This window comes from Cebus imitator, unplaced genomic scaffold, assembly GCF_001604975.1.
Source record: "Cebus imitator isolate Cc_AM_T3 unplaced genomic scaffold, Cebus_imitator-1.0 Scaffold385, whole genome shotgun sequence".
NCBI classification, from domain to species: domain Eukaryota; kingdom Metazoa; phylum Chordata; class Mammalia; order Primates; family Cebidae; genus Cebus; species Cebus imitator.
In genome coordinates, this window is record NW_016107700.1 from 1,222,066 (window position 1) to 1,241,121 (window position 19,056).

Consider the following 19,056-nt stretch of genomic DNA (forward strand, 5'->3'; position numbering starts at 1 on the left):
AACCTTTTACTGTAACACCAAAAGGGAGGTCGGTTTAAAGATTACCTAATTCACTCTGCCAATATCACTAGTGACTGTGTCCACAGACAATGTGATTCAGAACGATGATAAAAGACTCTTCCTTAAGCAATAGTAAGTAAAGTTCTCTCTCCCAAGATTCCAAGTTTTTATATTAGAGATTCTACTACTACAGCCACAATATGTCCTGTGGAAAAAGAAAGGTGTCTGTTTCAATATGACAAAGCAAGAACATAAGAAGGGATCATGTAAAATGGACTAGTATGGCCTGACTTCTAGACTGTTCTAACAATAGAAGGACTAATGTGGAAATAGCATCTGTTCAGAAGGAGTCCCACAGCCTTGGCATTCTGGCTTAGACTGTGCCTCTTGCTTGGAGGGAACAGATGCGTTTCCCAAGCTCCCACCTGGCCCCAAAGAGAAGCTCTTACAGAACAGCTTTAGGCAACAACAGGTAATGGGAAAGAAACAGAGATGGCAACAGGCGATCCAATCCAGATGCAGAATCCTTTAGTACCAGGTGTGATGGTGCAATGGTATTTACCACAAGGTCTCTTACTCTTCCTTTCACAAATATACACATACCTGAGGCTGTTCATATACACATACCTGAGGCTGTTCATACAGTGCAAATACTTTCCAACTTACCATTTTCACCTTCTCAAAAACAACAGGTTCCAATTTTTTTTCTGCAACTGGTTCACTCCCTCTTTTCCACTTGTCATCTTTTTCTTTCTATAATGATTTAACAAAACAAGACAAAGAACACAGGGCCCAAGGTGACTAATAGTTCGATAAATCATAATTTCAAGTGTCCAAAAAGGATACCCCAAATCCCTATTGATTCTGATGCAGCTGTCTGACAAGCTTGGGGGACAGTGTCTTGGCGTAGAGCATGAGTTGACCTCTTCCAAATTAGTCTCAATGCATCTTAGGCACCCGCCCTCCTAATCCACTCATGACTCTTGATATTTGCAGTCAAGGCTATGTACAGAGGCTAAAACATTTTACCAGTATGCTGCCCATCTGTACCCCACATATAATTTGCCCATGCTTTGAGAGGTCTCCCCTGATCTTGGTATATCAGTGAATAAGTTCATGTACATCTTACTCAGCTTAAGTCCTCTGTAATATCATAAATTCAATGATGGATCCTCTCAATATTCATCTCCTTTTTCAACAGTCAGAAAATAAACCTTAATTTCAAGTTTACAGATTAGAAGAACAAAAACTAAAGTCTTAAAATCAAATAAACACCTAAATGTAAAACAAAACCACCAAACATGTTTTTCATATTTATGCTATACTCTGTATTCTTAAGGTTATTTTAAGAATACAGAGTATAGCATAAATATGAAAAACATGTTTGGTCTTGCCAGAGATAAAAAAGGCAATTTAAAATGCATTTTACGCAGGGAGAAAGATCTTTATATAATGTTGGGAGGGATGATGTGAAACGAACGCTCTTACACATGCTGAGAAGACAGAGTAAAATGGTACAACTTCTGGAAAGTATATCGGCAAAACTAGGAAGAGAAAAATGTTGAAATCCTTTTGACCTACATGATACCATATCTTGTAATGTATTTTAAGAAAAAAGTCCAAAATATGAAAAAGGTTAAATGCGCCAAGAAGTTCAGCCTGGAATTATTCATGCTAAAAAAACCTGAAATAACTATATTTATGCCACAGAAGGGGAATGGCAAAATAAACTATTACTTTCAGTGATTTAGCTACTCCCTGAAAGGTGAAGCAACAATTAAAAATTATAAATACCACATAAGCAACATAGAAATATTAAGTGGAATGAAAGTGAGAGAAACCTACATAACTGTATTATAATTACGACTCCAAAAAGAAACTACATAGAAAAAAAGGGGAACACAACAAGAAGATAATTATTAGCAAAGACAGTGAGAGTATGCATGGATTTTTTCACTTAATTTTCATATTTCCTCTAAAATAATTTTATAATCAATACATGCAGTTATCTTTTTCATACACAGTTTATGTCTTTAATGCAGACGTTTAAGTTAAAAATGTTTTATCTGTCCATTAAAAAGAGAATAGTTTTTAACAAAGCCAGTTTCTTCTCATTTGATATTAAATGTCTTCACTTAGCAAACATTAATTATTGGCATAAAAATCTTCACAAGAATATGAAAAAAATCTAAGTACATTAAATAACAAGGTCTGAAATAGCTTTTTAGTAAAGGGGAGGTATTTCATTCCTAAGAAAAACATCCAGTAACCGGGCTTGCTTTCATGGGTTCAGTATACCAGCAATGTAATCATGAACACCTGAGGGCAGAGCTGTTGTTTCTACAATAGCTGTGTACAAACAGCAACTCTACTCCTTCATCATCTGAATTATCTCAGTTACCCTTTTCTGATCTCATCTGAGTTCATATCTTCAGGCACAATGAACAGAGCTGGGCAGACAGACCACAGTTTTCTACAAATAAAAGGAAATGTGTGTGCTTGGGTTCTAAACTGTTTTTGATGATGCCATCCAAGCTGTAGCTGCACACTATGTTAATTCTTTCTTGTCACAGTTATGATACTGACAAGTCCCCTTTCTGGACAACTGTGAGGTGAGAGTCCTTCATACTAAGTTGAAAAGGAATCATGTTTTTCTAACTACATGTATTACCTTACACTTACTTGCCTGTGTTGAAATTCACCCACAAGCTAATGCCCCTTTCACACAGCTTCATAAGATCAATCTGAAGCAGACTCCAATTAACTTAACTTTTAATTACCCAGAAGGTCTTAGAGCCCTATGCAAATTTCACTGGTTATCATATCATTATTACATAACTAGAATAGATGACAGATAGGGCAATATTTCTGTGACTAGAGAAATGGCCAATTATTCCCAAGGGAGTTTTCTGTAGAATCTTGTCAAAGGTAATTTAAATGTCTAAATAGTCATATCTATTGGTTCCCCATTAGTTGTCATTAATTAGGCGTATTTTCTTCTTCCAGAAACCATGCTGTCTTTCCCCCTGTGTGTTATATTTGTCCTAGTTATCGTATAGTATGCTGGAGATTCTAAACATGCCTAGGATGGAAAGTGTACTTGGCAACGGGTAGTCAGTCTCCCTCTGAAACCCTTCTCAGGAACAAGAGTCCCCCCGTTGGCAAACAGTCCACCAATACACTGGTTATCAGCAGGTAATGCTGGAAATATACATTGGTCAAACTGAAGGAAACTCTGGTGATGTAATTATACCTACTTTTGTTTATTTCATTTACAGAAAAAAAAGTATATGTGTGTGTATATATCTATGTAGATAGATATAGCTGTAGTACACACACACACATATATTATCATATTTGATCTAGTATATGCAACATGTCCATCCCAAGAAATAATTCCAAACTGGGAATCATCACTAACACCTTCTAACTACAGATTAAGGCAAAGAATTCACTGATAGTTTCCCCTGCATATCCCTGAGGAAGAAATTTGTTTCATGATATCTCATGGTCTTGACTCAGTAACTGGCACTTTTTACTTTTGCTTTAAAATTTACTTTGAGACAGGGTCAAACTCTGTTGCCTAGATTGGAGTGAAGCGGTACAATCACAGCTTACTGCAGCCTCAGCCTCCCTGGCTCACGTGATCCTTCTGCCTCAGCCTCCCAAATAGCTGGTTACTACAGGTGTAGTACACACCATGCCTGGCTAATTTTTAAATTTTTTGTAGAGATGGGGTTCTTGCTTTGTTGCCCAGGCTGGTCTTAAACTCCTGGACTCAAGCAATCCTCCTGCCTCAGCCTCCCAAAGTGCTGGGATTAAGGGATGAGGCACCATACCTGGTCTACTTTTGCTTTTTTTAAAAGATGGTTTGGGAGTGTTTTGGTAGCAGTTCTTCAAAGTGTTCTCTGGCCTGATTTAATAAGTAAATTACTTATTATGGACAAAACTTGAAAGATTTATAACTAACCCTAAAGGCATTGATGTCCAGACTTCGGTCCATGTACTTCTTCTTCTCATATTTATCTCGAATAAATCCTTCGACAGCTCTGCAAAAAGCTTATTAAGGATGAATCCCCTCAAACGGTAAGAATATAAAAGGTCAATTTGTGTTCCATGGAGCATTGTTCTCCTCCTTCCCTCTTGCCTGGTTTCCCCACATGGCTCCTGCCTCTTTATATGCAATATCTCTGACTGAAACCTTAAAATGCCTCCTTCACAGTTAGAGCAGGGAATCATTACTTCCTATGATTTCCCTTCAGAGTGATGACAGCAGCAAGTGGAATTAACCTTCATATTGACATTAAAGGTGTCTGTGGCTATTCTAGAATATAGGTAAAGCAGTCAAATGTCTATTTTAAAGCACTTAGTTCAATAGGCCTCAAACAAAGGCACATAAGTGCCCTTTGAAGACATAGACTCTTGTGCCCCACTGTCAGATTCTGACCAGTGGGTCTTCTGGAAGGCCCCAAATCTGCATTTAACAGGTTCCATCTGCACCCATAAAAAAAAAAAAAAAAAAAAAAAAAAAAAAAAAAAAAAAAAAAAAACCTTAACAAGATGATCTACAAACTACATTTTGAGAAGCACTGCCTCTAAGGGATTTGGTTTTGTGTCCCGGGTGCTATCCTCTGTTGAGCAGATGGTGGAAGAAAGTTACTGGTTATTGATAAACTGGTAAACAACAGTTAATTCTTTCACCCGAGAGATAAAAAGATGGTAAAAATGAATGGCAGTTTTGCTGACTGCCAGGGTTAACAGAGCACAGTAAACTACTCTTTTTATGAAACAATAGTTCCAGAGACCCAAAATAAACTAGTGGAGATGTAACTTTATGGAAGAATTGACAGTGAAATCACTGCAGTCTTAATTCCAGAGTGAGTCTTCCTCAAGTGACACTATATGACAATTCTGACATTAGCAAATACATGTGGTCTTTGTACATTTTGGTTGCAGGACAGAGGATGAGCAGGAATACTGACTAATCCACAAAGATGACCCAGTCACAGTACAGGACTTGAGTCTTGTTTGACTCTCCCCAAACATCAAAATACCACTAAGCCTTCTAAGTTGCACCAGAAAAGATACGGGTCTATCTGGGGTCGCCGAAAGGTCTCAGGAAGATAGGCTTCATAAAGTCGGTTTGCCTTTCCATTTCCCATCTCTTGCATGCACTGTGACCAAAGAGAATGTAGAAACATGGAATGTCAGATCAAGAAAGAACTGAAAAACATCTCACCCAATTCCACTACTGTACAATTGAAGAACCAACCTAGAGAGTATCAGAACCAAGATTTAAACTTGTGTATTCTGATTTCCAATTCGTGATTCTCTCCACCTTACTAGGAATTCCCAGTCATTTGCCCCAAGCTGCCTTTCCCCCTACTCCATTGGTTCCTTCTACTGAAAGATTTGTGTGCCAAGATACATTTAACTCAGTAATAATTCAAGATCTCATTGGAAAGTCTTAGATACACAGCTACCAATTAAAATGTCTACTTGGCAGGCAACGATCAGTGTTACCATTCTGAGTTTATACTATTAATTAATCAATTCTAATAAATGTGTTTCCCATTAGGCTTTTAAGTAGACCCGTTAACACTTGTGAGGAATAAATCCCAAGAGCTTTCTAAATCTCCAAATTCCCAAATATCTCCACAGCACATAATTTCCTTCCTAAAACAGAGTAAAGTGTAACTGAAAAATGTAACTCACACTTTTAGACCTTTAATACATCTATAAATACAGTCTAAAGCAATTTCTAAAGCCATTTTCTGGTTAAGAGTAATCTCATTTCCATTACCAACTTTAGCAAATGGATTTTTTTTTGGGGGGGGGGGCTTCCCTTTTACTCCCAAGAAAGAAAAAATTAAAATTAATGCATTTTAATTTAGGAAGAGAATAAAGAATAATGAAGCTATATCCAGATACAGCTCTTAGGTCAGCCAGACTCATTAACTTAGGTGTCTCACTCCAAGCCCACCAAGATAACAGCAAACAAGATTCATGCATGCATTTTAATAATAAATTTCTATAAGTCTACGATTTGGAGGTTTTTTTTTTTAAGTTTTTTTTTTTTTTTTGGAGACAGGGTCTCACTCTATTGCTCAGGCTAGAGTGCAATGGCACCATCATGGCTAACTGCGGCCTCAACTTCTGGGCTCAAGCAATCCTCCCACCTCAGCCTCCCAAACTGCTGGGATTACAGGCACGTACCACCAGGCCCAGCTAATTTTTAAATTCTTTATTTTGTAGAGATACATGTCTCACTCTGTTGCCCAGGCTGGTCTTGAACTCCTGGGCTCAAGCGATCCTCCCACCTCAGCCTTACAAAATGCTGGGATTACAGGCATGAGCCACCGTGTCCGACAAAAAGTTAACATTTGAAACTATAAATTTTAGACCCACAAATGCTAAGAGTCTTAGAAAATCACCCACAGATCCCTCTTAATACTTTCATGGACCCATGGAATCCTAGACCATAGACTATTTCTGTTTTTAAGGAAGTAAAATATTGGTAGAATAACTATATCTTAAATACAAAAATAAAACAGAAAAAAAAATAGAATAAAAATTTCTGTTAAGGTACAAGAATTTGACATAAGTGTTTAACAACTAAATTTTCTTTTATCTTCACCTTTGTGCCTGGTTTGACTGAAATTCATCTGGAATTCCTTTTACATGGATATATGGGAGCAGCTGACTCACTCGGGCTAAGTACCTGAATCTGTTCTTGAGTCCACTGGTCGAGGTTAACTGATTTTACCCTGGATATGTGCACCCCCAGATTCCTGTGGATTCCAGCACATCGAATGCAGATGAACACACCAATGTTCCAGGAGGCCCATCGTGGCCCTGTGAAAGTCAGGAACAGGGCAATAAAGTACAAATTACAACATTCAAGGCATAAACTACAATATTAATTATCAGACAACATTTCTGCTAGAATGTAAGTGAAAGAATTTTTACCATAATCACCTGTTTATTGACTCTGCTCATTCCTCCATGTGTCAGCTTTTTGTTGTAGTTGTTTAAATTTTTAAAGTGTACAATACAGTGGTTTTTAGTATATTCCCAAAGTTGTGCAATGATTACTACTATCTAATTCCAGAACATTTTCGTTACTCCAAAAGAAATCCCAAACCCACTAGCAGGCACAACCCATTTTCTCCCCTCCCTGGCAACTACAAATCTACTTTTTATCTCTATGGATTGCCAATTTTGGATATTTAATATAAACAGAATTATATAATACATGGGCATTTGTGCACTGTACAATTTTTTTACACTGTCTGTTAATACGAGTGTGTTGAAACGCAGATGTTATAAGACTGTTACTTATATTAAGAAAAATCCCAGGAGTGCAAAGCCATGTCATATTCTATTTGACCTAGGACCTTACATAAACAGTCCTCTCCCAAGGGATGTTTTAGTGGTGATGGGGCTGTATTCACCACTTTTTTAGTGGTGGCCTGTATTCAGTTTTCCTATTAGGAAAAAAGATATGGCATGCTTACCATGGCTCAACCTGTAATCGAAACTATGTTTATCCTCCCGCCAACCCCAGGCCTATAAAATATGCATTTGCATTAACTTAATAGGATTCTCTCCCCTTAGGCTGATGTCCCTACTTTACCCAACTACTGAAGCATCTCGTTTCAAGATTGCCAAATAATAAAGATGCTTATTGCAACAAAAAAATCTTAAATATGAATTTTAATTCAAAACTGTTACAGAATCTCCCATCCCCTGCTGGATTTACACATCCTAATAATCACTCTGAAAAATTATCATACTCTTCTTCATAATTTTTACCCAGGAAAAAAATGACTCATATGATACCTGCCAAAAACTTACTGAAAAATCAGAAATATTTTCTTCTCCATTCTCCACTTGGCAGAAATTTACCACATAAAATAAGGGTGACATAAAACTTAGAGGATGCAATAAACAGGTAAAATGACACTAACTGATTTTCTACAGAGATAAACGGGGCCTAAGTTTGAAACGACAAGGAGCACAGACTTCAGTTCTTTAGGACACAGACAATTATTTGGTTAACCAGCGGGTTTTTTATTTTTATTTTTAGAGTCTCACTGCCACCCAGACTGGGAGTGCAGTAGCATGATCATAGCTCATTGCAGCCTTGTCTTCCTGGGCTCAAGTGATCCTCCCACCTCAGCCTCTGGAGTAGATGGGACTGTAGGCGTGTGCCACCCCATCTGGCGAATATTTTCATTTTTTGTAGACTGGGTCTCATTCTGTTGCCCAGGCTGGTCTTGAACTCCTGTCCTCAAACGATTCTCTCACTTCAGCCCCACAAAGTGCTGGAATTACAGGTGTGAGGCACTGCGCCTGGCCAGCCTGAAGGTTTTGACAGCAGTTTTAATGAAGAAATGCCATAATCGTGTGGCAGAAAATTATATTTAGAAATCTGAATCAATGATTATTACAAATAAGAATGTAATTTTTTGACACAGATATCACTTATTTACCATGTCAAATACTCCAAGGACAGAAGGCGCACATTCTCCTTATTACCACCAGGTGGTGCTCTCTGCCTGAAATTTTATCCCAATACCTTACTGTTATCTCAAGCTCAGATTTATCTTCCAAAAAGACATTTATTTAGCCCCTTCAGATTCCTAGATGGATTTACATAGTTGGTCCACCATGTATCTAATAAACACAAAAATGATTCACACACTTGTTTCTGGTGGCAGAATGTCACGTCAAACACAAATGAAAACTAAACTGATATAAATGATGTATATCCATTTTACAGTTTCATAAAGGAACTCCAAAAAGATCTTAGTTATATATGATTTAAAATGGAACCAAGTTAATATTGCATGTTTCTTAAAGTATTTTTTCTTTGCTCTAGATTCCAGAGTCTAGAACTCATAAGACAAGTAAGATGTATTTGTTTGCTAACAAAGTCAGAAGCCAAAAACATTAGTTAAAAATCAAGTCAGCTGTGAAATGTTACACTGTTTGCCTCCTGGCCCTAAATTGGGAAAAGGCAATTCCCAATCATCTAAGCCACAGTCACAGCTCGCAATCCAAAGTACTTAAAGTCTTTCTGCTTCTGAGGAGTGCAAGACTAAGACTTGGTACCTTGGAGTGACTCCGGAGCCACTGACAAGGCCTCAGTACAGAAAAAAAGGCAACTGTATTTTCATGAAAAGCCAGAGGACAGCCTTCTCTCCCCGCCAAATCCCCACCTGATATCCCTTCTGAAACCTTTTCCCAGTGAGTATAGTGATAGTTCTATCCCAGATACTGTTTCTTTTCGTTTTGACCTGCTAGATTTATTAGTGAATAATTACACGTTCCATAAAAGATTCTGAAATTGGAGAAAAGAAAAATAAAAAAGACAAATGTTACTTACACGGCTGAAAAAATGAGGAAATGGTATACTTTTATTTCCTTTTATTTTTTTCAGACAGGGTCTCTCACTCTGTTGTCCAGGCTCGAGTGCAGGGGCAAGATCACTGTAACCTCAAACTCAGCATCAAGAGACTCTCCCACCTCAGCCTCCCAAGTAGATGGGACTACAGGCATGCATCACCATGCCCGGCTAATTTTAATTTGTTTAAAGACAAGGTCTCCCTATGTTGCCTAGGCTGGTTGTGAACTCCCGGCCTCAAGGAATCCTCTCACCTCAGCCTCCCAAAGCACTGGGATTAAAGGTGTGAGCAACCATGCTCTGCCAGTTTTAGTTACTAAAAGTATAATCTTTGCTACCAGAAAGCACTTAGGTTTGAACGGAGCTCCATCAATGATTACCTTTGTGACCTTCTAAGAGATACTTAAACTTCCTGAGCCTCAGTTTCCTCATCTATAAAATGTGTACAATAGCATCCACCTCACAGTGCCTAAAACACAAAGGGACAATAATAACTGAGGACTATATACAAGAACGTGGCATACAATGAGGTTTCCAGAACCCATTTCCCTTTCATCTCCCCAATAAGGGCCAGTTAACTCATTCATATATGTAATACATACCAACATGCTATGCAACACCATGGAGTGCTTCTTTTTATTTTTATTTTTTTTTTTTTTGAGACAGAGTCTTGCTCTGTCACGAGTGCAGTGGTGCGATTTTGGCTCACTGCAACCTCCGCCTCTTAGGTTCAAGCAATTCTCCTGCCTCAGCTTCCCAAGTAGCTGCGACTATACAAGCCACCACACCCAGCTAATGTTTCTATTTAGTAGAGATGGGGTTTCGCCATGTTGGTCAGGCTAGTCTTGAACTTCTGACTTGAGGTGATCCACCCACCTTGGCCTCCCAAAGTGCTGGAATTACAGGCATGAGCCACCGTGCCCACCCAGGATGCTTCTTTTTTAAAAGGAATATGAGTTCTGTTCCTAAAATGTCAGAACCAAAATGAACTGAGTATCAGAAAGAAGAAATTTACCCTAGACCCGATTTCAAAGTCTTCTAGAAAACATGACATTTTAAGCAGCTTCCTTTATCTCTCTTAAACTATTTCTTGAAAATGCACTTTCTAAACCCTCACCTGTTCCCTTTCTCTGCTACATACCCCCACCTGCCCCTGTGCTCACATATGCTGCCATTACACATGCAAAGAAAGAAGGCCCAGGGTTGTCAGCCTAAGTGGTGGGTGCTTGGATTCCATAGTATCTGGTATCACTGCTACAAGGCCAGTCTACTTTAATCTGGTAAACTTGCAAAAATGCAAGTGAAACCAATAGTTTCACTTAACATAATGATCTCCACTTCCATCCATGTTGCTGCAAATGTCAGTGAGCTAAAAAAGTGGATCTCACGAAGAGAGAGTAAACCGATATTCTAGAAGCCAGGAAGCTAATAGGGGGATGCGGAATGATTTCAGGTTGATTAATAGGTAGAAAAACACAGTTAGCTAGCCTTGCCAAAATGGTGAAACCTGCCTCTACTAAAAATGCAAAAAATTAGCCGGGTGTGGTGGCACGCGCCTGTAATCCCAACTACTGGAGAGGCTGAGGCAGAAGAATCGCTTGAACCCGGAAGTCGAAGGTTGCAATGAGCTGAGATCACATCACTGCACTCCAGCCTGGGCAACAGAGCAAGACCCTGTCTCAAAAAAAAAAACCCCCCAAAAACACAAAAATACAGTTAGAAGAAATAAGACCTAGTGTTCAATAAATCAGTACTATAGTAAATAATAATCTATATCTCAACATAGGTAAAAGAGAATAATTCAAATGTTCCCAGCATAAAGAAAAGATTAATGTTTAAGGTGATGGCTATACCAATATCATGATTTGGTTATTACACATTATGTGAAAGTATCAAAATATCACTTGTGCCCTGAAAACATGTACATCTATTATGTATCAATAAAAAAAGATAAACCAATTGTTCAATACACATTGGCCATGGCAATCAAGGAAAAAATATAAAATATACCATTTTGAAATTTAAAATGAAAAGAGATGCTGAGAGGCAATATGCCAAACAATTTTGAAAGCAAAGAGGACAGAAAAGTGATGTAAGCTGGTAGTGATTAGCACAACACAGAACAAGGCCACAGCTAAGTGAACAGATTCAACAGGAGTCTAGGAGCAGGCTCCGGCAGCATCAAGCAACACCAAAATTAACACAGAATCTCTCTGCAACAAGGAATCAAAGAAAATGAAAAAAGTAGATGGAGATGGATTTGGTTGATCAGTCAAGTAATCAACTGTCCTAAGTACCAGCTCCCTATCTGAGAAACCTGGGTTTACATGTACCTGTTGCATGTATTCTGACAAGTTTCTCTAGGGCTCATGTCTCCATTTGTAAAATGGAAAGCATGTAAGTAATATCTAACTTAAACTCAACTTCTGGACGGCTTCTACATTCTACATGTAACTATTGCTGTGGTGCTGCAAATTCCCCTTGCTGCTGAAACTTCCCCCACCACCAACGCTGCCAGGATTAAAAGGGTTCTGGGATTGAGAACTCAGCAGACAGAAAAGGGAAACTAGAGTGATGGAGGGCTTCAAGCTACTATTAATATTATAATAACTGTCTCATTGACTTCTAATCGTTGAAGTCCCAAACAAATAAAAGTTGAGGAAAAAAATTGATAAATTGATGGCTACCTATATTTATACCTGCTGGCATAATGGACCAGTAGAAAAGTTCTTCAATGGGCAGGATAAGGGAAGGGAGGGAAAAATCTCTCCCATCTTCCATCCAAATCCTGTTGAATCTATCTTGGAAACGTTTCCAAAATCTATCCATTTCTACCTAGACCTTCTCATCTCTCACCTACAAGCATTCATTCTCTTAACATTATTTATTGTGTACCTTTGTGCCAAGCACTTTGCCTGCTAAGTACTGGGGATACAACGGCAGAGAAAATAAAAACGAGATTCTTCAATTCAAAAACCTCACAGACTAACAAGCAATTGGTCTCCAGAATCCCACCAGAATAATCTTTCTAAAACACAAATCTGTACAGAGCAGACCTCTAAATATAAACGTTCCATGTAGTCTCAAACACAGAGGTAAATATGTAAATTGGTGCACATTTTCTGAATAGCATATTCCAAACTAAGCTCTCAATCTCTCGCTACAAAATCTCTTCTTCCTTTTTTCATCTTAGTCAACTACACCTCCATCCATTCCACTGCGTCAGCCAGAAATTTATGCATCATGAAACCTCTCTCTCTTTCTGCCCCCACATTACCAAGACCAAAATATCTGTCAAATCAGTATCTCTTCTCTCCATCTGTATCACTATTTTTGTAATCTAAAACCATCAGGCTCCTTTGGACCAGTGCAATAACCTCCTAATAGCTCTCTCTCCACTTTTACATTCTCTTCTCCCTTGAGCCCAAACCAAAACCATTCTCCACAAAACAGCCAACTTGAGCTCTTAAAGAAGCCAAGCCACCCTGGCTGCTTGAAATCCTTTTATTACTGTTGGATTAAAGAACAAAATCCTCAACATGGTTTCCAAGGTCTTAAAGGTCTAGCCATGCCTCGTTGCACAGCCTCTCAATTCTTATGACAGCAGCCTTCTTTCATTTCCTCAAGGCACCATCAAGTTCCTTCCTTAGGGCCTTTGTACATGCTGCTCCCGCTGCCTAAAAAAGACTATTTCCCTAACTGCCAAATGTACTTGCAGCCTGGACAACTCCTATACATCACGAGGGTCTCAGCTGAAATGCTTCTTCCTCAAATGAGTCTTTCCTTGGCTCCCAAGTCTAAACCCAACTGTAATCTCTTTTCTACCCTTTGATTTTTACCTGATAGAAATTTTCAAACAAACAAAAGCAGAACATAATTAACCACAAGCTTCAGGAATTATCAACTCCTAGCCAATTGTGTTTCAGCTACACTGCCACCCACTGCCCTCAACTCCAACCTTGGATTATTCTAAAGCAAATCCTAAATATCATACCATTTCGCCTGTATATACTTCAGCATGTATCTCACTTTCACTTTTTTTTGGGGGGGGGGGTGGGGGAGCTCAGGCAATCCTCCCACCTCAGTCTCCCAAGTAGCTGAAACTACAGGCATGAGCCACCATGCTCAGCTGAATTTTTTATTTTTGTAGACATGGGTCGTTGAGTGGTGTTAAGAGTCAGGAAAAAAAAAAAAAGAAAAAGAAAAAATAATGGGCCAGGCAGGGTGACTCACGTCTGTAACCCCAACATTTTGGGAGGCTGAGGCAGGCAGATCACCTGAGGTCAGGAGTTCAGACCAGCCTGGCCAACATGGTGAAACCCCATCTCTACTAAAAATACAATAACAACAACAACAACAACAAAAAAATTAGTCATATGTGGTGGCACATGCCTATAGTCCCAACTACTTGGGAGGCTGAGGCAGGAGAGTCACATGAGCCTGGGAGATGGAGGTTGCAGTGAACCAAGATTGCACCACTACATTTCAGCCTGGATGACAGTGCAAGGCTCCATCTGAAAAATAAATAAATAAATAAATGAAATGAAATGAAAAAGAGACAAGGTCTTACTATGTTGCCCAGGCTGGTCTTGAACTCCTGGCCTCAAGCGATTTTCCTACTTTGGCCTTCCAAGACACTGAGATCACAGGAGTGAGCCACTTTGCCTGCCACCCTTTACTTTTCCTAACTCATACCACATTTGGTTACTATCTGTTTGTGTGATTAAGATCTCTTTCCCACTAAACTATGAGTGCCACGAGAGTTGACACCAGACCTGTGACATTCACTATCATATATTCATGGCATAGCATGGCTCCCTGCACATAGCAGGGAGGCAACATTTGTTTAAAAATTAATTAAAACTGGCCAGGTATAGTGGCTCACACCTGTAATCCTAGCACTTTGGGAGGCCGAGGCGGGCAGATAGCGAGGTCAAGAGATCAAGACCAACCCAGCCAACATGGTGAAACCCTGTCTTTAGTAAAAATACAAAAATTAGCTAGGCATGGTGATGCGTGCCTGTAGTTCCTGTTACTCAGGAGGCTGAGGCAGGAGAATCACTTGAACCCGGGAGGCAGAGGTTACAGTGAGCGAAGATCACACCACTGCATTCTAGCCTGGCAACAGAGAGAGACTCTGTCTCAAAAAATAAAAAATAAAATAAATTCATTAAAACTAAGTATGCTAGGTGCAGTGGCACATGTCTGTAGTCCCAGCTATTCAGGACTCTGAGGTTGGAGGATCACTTGAGCGCAGGAGTTTGGGGTCAGCCTGTATAACGTACTGAGACTCTATTTCAAAAAAACAAATGAACTAAGTAAATCCTTTGACCCTACTTGTAAGAATTCATCAGGTAAAAAACAGGTGAGGCACACAAAGGAATATGTTAAGCATATTCATTATTATATTTTTACAAAAATTAGAAACATCAATAGGTTACATAAAGGAATTACATTATCACCATTTAATGGGGAAAAATTTTGGAGCCTCTATTTGGTACAGAAATATCTCCATAATATAGTAATTTTTAAAATCCAATCTTAAAAAGAGTATACATGAAACAATTCCATCTTTGTTTAAAATATGAATAAATGAGCTGGCTGGGGTGGCATGCCCCTGTAGTCCTAGCTTCTTGGGAGGCTGAGGTGGGAGTACTGCTTGAGCCCAAGGATTCAAGGCTGCAATGAGCCATGATTGTACCATGGCACTCCATCCTAGGGAACAGAGCAAGACCTTGTCTAAAAAATACATAAATTTAAAAAAATAAATGTACACGTATGCAAAGAAAATACATATAGAAGAATACACGTAAATTATTATTATATCTGGATAATAGGGCTGTGAAATATCTATTTTCTTCTCTATATATACTCTCTAAATTGTTTGCAATGAGCTTTCTATTAATTTTGCAATGGGAAAAAACAGTACAGATGTCTTAAAAACAAAACAACGCAAACATCCAGGGCTCCTTACTGGCTGCAGGATAAGTTGAAACTCCTTAACATGATATATAAAATTTGTTAAGAGCCTTGTGCTTTACACATACTGAGGAAGTCATCGTTCTGAAATATGCGACACACTCAAATCTCTGACTACACCATTCTTTTTAACTGGAATGGCTTTTCCTTTATTCCTTGCTTGACAAACTTAAAAATCCAGTTCATCTGTGAGGCCCTCCAATGGAATAAACCTTAACTTTCTCTATTGCTAATAGCCCAGGGTATGCTTTGTTCTTCTAGTACTTAATATCTTGTTCCAATTTCTTACAGGTCACTCTTGTCCTAAACAGACTATGAGCTCTGGAAGGCAATGACCATGTTCCTTCATCATTTATCCCAGACACTTCACAATGCTAGCAAATGGAAGGTGGTACACAATAAATGTGTGTTAAATAAATTCATCAATATGCAACATAAAAGTATTTTTTCCTGTTCTGCAAAATGAAGTGAGAAGAGGTTTTCAAATGCCTTAAAGGACAGGCTGTAACACAGAAAACAGATTAGGTTACTTTGGAGAGGCTTCAAAGGCAGAACTGGCAACAAGGAGTAGAAGTTGATTTTAGCACACTCTGGGGAAAGTTTTTCTAACAATTAAGGTTGTGTAAAAACAAATGCAGCATATCCAGAAATTGTAGAATCTCAGTTGCAATGTTCAAACAGAGGCTTGGTAATCAGTTCTCAGGGATGGTAGAGAAATGATCCCCATGTGGTAAACTGGGTGAACAATGAGCCCTAAGGTTCTTTCTACTACAGTCTTACTACTGCGGATAATTTGCGGTAATTTTTAGGTCCCTTCCTGCTTACCATTCAATGGTTCTGAAAACATGAAATTAACAATTTATGAAGATGTTAGGTCTTGAGGAACCTAAAACACTGAATCAAATTCAGTTCATCAAGCCTACGACAGGCATTGAAAACTGGTTAAATGCAACATACACAGAAGGAAGAACCTAAATCAACAAACTTGGATTTTATAAGACATTAATGCTATGGGATGTAGCTTGTCATTAACGCTGACCCAAAATTTGGAATTCAAAGTAAAAAAGCAGTAGTATATGTTTTAAGAACAAACCTAATGCCAGTTACCTCAGTTCCACTCATTATATCCCTCCATTCTCTGATTCACTACAAAGGAAGAATGCACAGAAACACCAGTGAGATCTTGGAAAAATTATGTAGGTCTGCTGACAGGTATGTTTACCTCTATGTTTTCATCTACACAAAAGAGAGTTCATCTAGTTCCTTATTCCAAAATAACAATAAACAGTAACTTTGAACTTCTGTTAAGTACAAACATTTTAAGGAACCATGAGACCAAAATAAAGGCTTATGCAATCAACCTCTGCTTTCAGAACACTTGCAAGAGAAGTCCCTTTCCATCTGGGCCATCTTGCAAGAATGCTGTTTCCGTTTGTCAGAAAGAAACACTGTCCACATTCGTACACTTGAAAAAAGAGTGTAAGTTAAGCTTAAAAATGTCTAAGACAAAAAAAAAAATTAAAACATTTCTGAGTCTGATTAGAGAATAAAGGTAAATACTATACCAAGAAATTTAAAATTAGAAAATCGGGGTGGAAAGAACTTTAGAAGTCCTCTTGGATCCAGCCTCCCACTGAAAGCACCCTCCTCTGTGGGCGTCCACCTGGCTCGTCCAATGCTAAGTCAGTTATGTATCATTTTAAAAGGTAGTCAGTTTGTCCTTTAGATGGCACTATTAGAGAGGCCTTCCTTATACTGAGTCCCATTAATCTGTCTTCTTACCATTTTGATATCCTGGTGCTGCTTTTTACTCCCTCCATGCTTATGTAACAAAGTATGCAAGATAAAGACGGAGGTTTGGAGATTCTAGCAGAAGACAGCAGCTACTTATATACTCAACCAAAATACAAGCCTGCTGAACAAACTTAATCCAGGAGCTCAATGATAGAACAGACTGTTCTATCATTAGACAGACTGCTGTGATTATCAACGGAGATGAAGCAAAGCAACATTATCTTCCTACCAGGTAACCGGAAAAAGGAGGTTAAGGAAAGTAGGACATGGCTGAGTACTCACTAACGAAATGATTAGTCAATCTATGTCTAGGCCTATCTCAGCAGTTAACTTCAAATGGCTTCTCTCAAAAAACATTAAAGCCTGTAACTCAAAGAAGTCAACAGGAAAGCAGACTGAGGCCTACCAGGAGAAAGGAAGGAGACATTCTTCATCTTTCTCATGCTATTTAACTGGCCCTTCTTATCTACAGAGCTAAAGATACAGATTATCTAAACTATAGCACTAATTTCCTGTGTGACTTTACACAAATCAATATACCTCTCTGAGAGACAATTTCCATAACTAAATTAGATTACCTCAAATCTCCCTCTTCTAAAAGATAGTTACTGTATCTCGAAAATTCATTAAACTACCCTGCAAAGGTTGAAGGGAAGGCAATTAACTGTCAGTAAATTTGGCTCCACATTAATCTTACTGACCTGGTTTGTTATTATTATTATGTAGAGATGGGGTCTTGCTATGTTGCCCAGGCTGGTTGTGAACTCCTGGGCTCAAGTGATCCTCCCACCTTGGCCTCCCAAAGTACTGGCATTACAGGCATGAGCCACTGGGACTGGCCATTGGTTTATTATTAACAGGTAGGGATTTACTGTGACTCTTCCTTGTTGTCTCTCCCAGCAGTGGGAGGTAACTAGTACATACTTGAGTGATGTTTCTGGGAATAAGGAACTATCAATCAGTCATCCGTATCATTATTATCAACTCAATTCCCCAGGCAACTTCAGGAGGGAAAGAATAGGATCCTAGTTTGGACTTTGTTGGCTTTAAAAAGGACATACTGCCAACATATGTTCTGATAATGTCATCGCCCCATTCAAAGATACGTCACTGGACCCCACCATCAACTGAACTACAAACTTCTAAGTATGGCTTAAATTCTCCCACAATCTGGGTCTGTCTTTAATTCTTATTACTCTTCTTCTCACTTCCATACACCAACGGCATCACTGCCTCTTAAAACTGTATGTATACATGCCACCTGTCATGTTTCTGCCTCAGAGAAATCTGAGTGAGTCCTACCAACAAAGACCCACAGGGCCTTTTTCTGATTTGGGGATGGGATACAGACAGAGGGACTCTTGGGTATAGTGAGTCACTGTTCCAACTAGAGGACCTCCTGACTGCCACAAAAGTCAATGTATACATATATAAAAATACCACATTGTATACTGTAAACATATACAATTTCCATTTGTCAATTATATCCTCATTTTAAAAATTCTTTCCAGTTGGTCCAGGGGGAGTTATGCAGTGCTCTTGGTGGTAATGCCTGAAAGCTGAGACATGGCTCAAGTCTTTGGGGGTTTCCCTAGGAGATTCTGGTATGTTCCGCTATGATTGTTTTTATAGTAAAAAGCCAACATATTTTAAGGCAGGAGAAAGAGCTAGCGAAGAGATTTTCTGCTAGTATTGAAGATCTTGTAAAGTCAGGTAGGACTGATTGCATAAGCCAATGAAGCCCCCAGTTGCTTCCACTAGAGGCCAGTCCCTTGATGCTACAAACAATGAATATGGCAAAACTTAAAAATCTGAACAAGTCCACTTCTTCCTTCGAGGACAATAGACTTTTTCAAAAAAAAAAAAAAAAAAAA

General features: G+C 38.8%; 1 protein-coding gene across 4 annotated transcripts in view; it reads right to left on the reverse strand.

Annotated features, from left to right (window-relative positions):
* Positions 1-19,056, reverse strand: part of SMAP2 (small ArfGAP2) — a 48,957-nt gene that overhangs the window by 9,534 nt on the left and 20,367 nt on the right. For all 4 annotated transcript variants that reach the window (XM_017507947.2, XM_017507945.1, XM_037731193.1 and 1 more), the window contains exons 2-5: positions 6,722-6,855; positions 5,089-5,174; positions 3,971-4,049; positions 667-753 (exon numbers count right to left, since the gene is read on the reverse strand). In XM_017507947.2, coding sequence (XP_017363436.1) covers positions 667-753; positions 3,971-4,049; positions 5,089-5,174; positions 6,722-6,855 — 386 coding nt within the window. The remainder of the gene's footprint in view (positions 1-666; positions 754-3,970; positions 4,050-5,088; positions 5,175-6,721; positions 6,856-19,056) is intronic.